General features: G+C 64.8%; 1 protein-coding gene across 1 annotated transcript in view; it reads right to left on the reverse strand.

The window, feature by feature from the left end:
- Positions 1 to 379: 379 nt before the first annotated feature.
- The window catches only part of GFAP (glial fibrillary acidic protein), a 5433-nt gene continuing 1740 nt past the window's right edge, over positions 380 to 4072 (reverse strand). The window contains exons 3-10 of the mRNA XM_009287921.2: positions 3633 to 3728; positions 3405 to 3566; positions 2324 to 2449; positions 1937 to 2110; positions 1809 to 1855; positions 1550 to 1593; positions 725 to 810; positions 380 to 421 (exon numbers count right to left, since the gene is read on the reverse strand). Coding sequence (XP_009286196.2) covers positions 380 to 421; positions 725 to 810; positions 1550 to 1593; positions 1809 to 1855; positions 1937 to 2110; positions 2324 to 2449; positions 3405 to 3566; positions 3633 to 3728 — 777 coding nt within the window. The remainder of the gene's footprint in view (positions 422 to 724; positions 811 to 1549; positions 1594 to 1808; positions 1856 to 1936; positions 2111 to 2323; positions 2450 to 3404; positions 3567 to 3632; positions 3729 to 4072) is intronic.

Consider the following 4072-nt stretch of genomic DNA (forward strand, 5'->3'; position numbering starts at 1 on the left):
CTCTCCCTGGGCACTGGCGAGCTGGAGACCCAGGGTGAGCACGGGCACAGCCCCAAAACCGCCAGTCCCTCCGTGCCGTGGGAACGCGGCAGCATCCTGGCAGGGGAACTCGGCTCTGCCCGGTACCGCTCACCTCCCCCAGGTATTGCCCATCAGATGGGTGCTTTGCCAGCAGCCAGCCCCCAACAGGGTGTCAGTGGTCCCTGGAGCATGGGGCGACGGCAGGAGAGGTGAGGGGTGGGTGGGAGAGAGATGCCCCCTGCCGAAGCACCGCTGGCTCCTCCCGCAACCCGTGCCTGGCCACGGGGCTCCCTCGCAGCATCAGACGGGATCTACGGAGCTACGGCTACAAGCATGCGGCTGCTGCAGCTTGCCCACCCTACGCCACCTCCTTGTGCTCCTGCTTGGACTCCTTGATCACCTGGAGGCAGAGGGAGAGGGGCCATCACCCCGGGCTCGGGCTCTCCTCCCTGGCTGAGCCTGCCTGGGTTCTGAACAAACTTGGGGACAGGGATGGGGACAGGGACAGTTTTCTCTATGAGCTGCCAGGCTCAGCTCCACCATGGTCCAGAGCCAGCTCATGCCATGCTCTCAGGGCACTGGGATCACTGGCTCCCTGCCCAGGCTGCTCCTGGGGCTGAGGGATGGTGGCCCCATGTGCACCCCATGGGGAGGCAGGGGTGGAGGGGAGGCAGCGTGGGTGACACAGACGAGGACTTCCCACCTCTCCATCTCTGGTCTCCACCGTTTTGACTACGATGCTCCTCTTCAGATGGGCTTCTGACACGGATTTAGTGTCCAGGCTGGTCTCTAGGGGACATGGGCAGGACATGGCGGTGACCCAGTGCCCGGGGCATGGTCCCTCCAGCCACACTCAAGTGGAGGGGCCCAAAGGGAACAGGTGGGGCTGGAAAACCCTGAACCATGGGAGACAGTGGCCCTGACAGTGGACATGACCGGCCTCAGGAACACTATTGGCCTCAGGGACACTGTTGGCCTCAGTGACATGGTTGGCCTTGGGGATGGGGCTGGGGACGTGGTTGGCCTTGGGGATGCAGTTGGCTTTGGGTATGTGATTGGCACTGGGGATGTGGCTGGCTTTGGGAAGTGATTAGCCCTGGGGACACAGTTGGCACTGTGGACATGATTGGCCTTGGGGATGTGGTTGGCCATGGGGACATGGGTGGCTTTGGGATGTGATTGGGCTTGTGGACAGGGTTGTCCTTGGGGACATAGTTGGCGCTGGGGACGCAATTGGCCTTGGGGATGTGGTTGGCCACGGGGACATGGTGATGTAGTTGGTCAGTCTCAGGGACATCACTGGCCTTGGGGACATGCTTGGCTTTGGGGACGTGGCCATGGCACACTCCTCCCCCCATCCTGGGAGAACCCAGGAGTCCTGGTTCCTTGAGATTTGGAGGAAAACCTCCCAGTACCTCTGGATGGGGCAGGGACGGCCAAGACGGCGTCTCCTCCCACTGAGCCCCCAGAAGCCACCCCTGCTTGTGCCATCCCAGCCCCCCAACCCCACGCGTGGCCACGGCCTCACCTCGGATCTGCAGGTTGGAGAAGCTCTGCACGGGGATGGTGATCCTGCAGGAGCGATGGAGGGGTGTTGGGAAGAGCATCGGGGTCCTGCCGCCCCCCTGCACACCAGCTCAGCCCTGCCCAGGGCTGGGACAGGAGGGCTGGAGGATGGTCCCCAAGCAGGTCGGACACCCCAGAGGAACCACGAGGACTTGGGGATGGTTTGGGACACGGCCGGGGAGGGGGAGAGGGGCAGGATGGAGCCCCCACTCTGCCATCACCTGCTCTCCTCGCCCTCCAGCAGCTTGCGGTACGTGGCAATCTCGATGTCGAGGGCCAGCTTGACGTTGAGCAGATCCTGGTACTCCTGCAGGTGCCCTCCAGCATTGCGGTACGTGGCAATCTCGATGTCGAGGGCCAGCTTGACGTTGAGCAGATCCTGGTACTCCTGCAGGTGCCGGGCCATCTCCTCCTTGAGGCTGCGGATGTCCTCCTCCAGCCGCACCACCGTGTCCTGATAGCCGGCCGTCTCCAGGGTGTAGCGTTCCTCCAGCTCCCGCAGCTGCCTCTCCAGGGACTCGTTCTGGGGGGCCACGAGGGGAGGTGACACCCTCCACGGCCACCTTCTCCCAGGAGCTAGGGGCTCTCTGCAGTGCCCATCCATCTCCCGTCCTTGGGGACCAGCCATTCCCCCAGCTTTGGGTGGTGGTCCCCACTGCCATGCCAGGGAACCCCATGGTGGTGGCAGCTCCCCAAGGCCGTGCCCTCCCCCTTGCACCCCATGGCCATCACCTACCGAACCCCGCAGAGCCTCCAGGTCGCAGGTGAGGGCCTGGAGCTGGCGCCGGTACTCGTTGGCCTCCTGCTTGGCCACGCGCAGGGCCTCTGCGTGCCGGGCGGCCGCGTCCGTCAGGTCTGCAAACTGGGGGGGGACACACACATGCCATGGGATGGGACCACATGGCAGGGAAGTGTCCTGGTGGCACATGGCGTGGGGACACGACCCAGCTCTGCTCCACGGGAGGGACGTGGCCCCAGTAGCACGTGGCATGGAGAAACGTCCCTGCTACTGCAGGGTGGTGGGACGGTGCACATGGGATGTGTCCCCAATACCATATGTCCCTGGGGACACGTCCCTGCTCCGGTGGCGGGAGGGGGACGATGCACATAGGACATGCACTTGATGTGGCACTGGGGACATGTCCCTGTTCCCACAGCAGGAAGGGACACATGGGACATCCCCAAAGGCACATGTCCTGGGGCCACACCCCAGCTCCCGTGGAAGGGCTGTGGTCCCAGCACCACGTGTCGTGGGGACACATCTAGCTCCCACAGGAGGAAGGGACAGCACACATGGGATGTGTCCCCAACGGCACGTGGTGCTGGGGACGTGTCCTGGCTCCCATGGGTGGAAGGGACAGTGCACACGGGGCATGTGGCTGATGGCACGTGCCGTGGAGGCATGTCCCTGCTCTCTTGGGGTGGTGGGACAGTGGACATGGGACACATCCCTGATGGGAGGTGTTGCTGGGGACATGTCCTTGCTTTGCGGGTGGGAGGGATGGTGCTGTGGGATGTCACAGGGGACACGTCCCTGCTCCTGTGGGACAGTGCATGTGGGCCATGTGACTGTGAACACAACTCCTTAGGGTGAGTGCCTACGTGACTCACCACTGGGGACACATCCCTGCTCCCCACGGGGACCAAACCAGGACATGGGACACGAGCGAGGACAGCGGGGATGCCAAACCCCATGCACCACCACCAAGCAGAGCCACCCAACCCTGGGGGGGGTCAACCCCAGCCCTGAGAAGGTGACATCCCGGGGAGGGGACAGCCAGGCCACTCAACCGTTGGGTGGCTGGCTCCCACCGCACCTTGGACTTGTACCACTCCTCTGTCTCCTGGACGTTGCTGGCGGCCATGGCCTCGTACTGGCTGCGGATGTCGCGCAGGGCGGCCGTCAGGTCCGGCTTGCTTGCGTCCACCTCGACGTGCACCCGCTGCCGGGCCAGCTGCTCCTGCACCTCCCGCAGCTCCTGGGGGGACAGCGGGGTTCAGCCTGGCCCCCCCCTGAGCCCCAGGACCCCCCCGAGCGGGATTACCTCCTCGTGGACCTTGCGGAGGAAGGCTATCTCGTCCTGCAGGGTCCCCACCCGCCGTTCCAGGTCCAGGCGAGCCAAGGCGGCGGCGTCCACGTCCTGCCACCGTGGGGGACAGGAAGGACCATCCCCAGGGCTGGCCACCCGGGTCTGCTCCCACCTGCGCTGCCTGGCCCTGCCCGCCCCTGCCCATCCCTGCCTCTTTCTGCCCCGTTCTGCCCTTCATAACACATCCCAGCCCCTCACTGCCTGCTCCTGTTGATCCCTGCCCATCCCTGCCCTGTCCTTGCCCATCTTTGCCCCATCCCTGCCTCACCCCTGTCCCATCCCTGCCCTGTCCTTGCCCATCCTTGCCCCATCTGTCTGTCCATGTCCATCCCTGTCTATCCCTGCCCCATCCCTGCTCCATCCCTCCCCATCCCTGCTCCCCCCATCCCTGCTCC

This window comes from Aptenodytes forsteri, unplaced genomic scaffold, assembly GCF_000699145.1.
Source record: "Aptenodytes forsteri isolate BGI_AS27 unplaced genomic scaffold, ASM69914v1 Scaffold249, whole genome shotgun sequence".
In the NCBI taxonomy this organism is placed as follows: Eukaryota; Metazoa; Chordata; class Aves; order Sphenisciformes; family Spheniscidae; genus Aptenodytes; species Aptenodytes forsteri.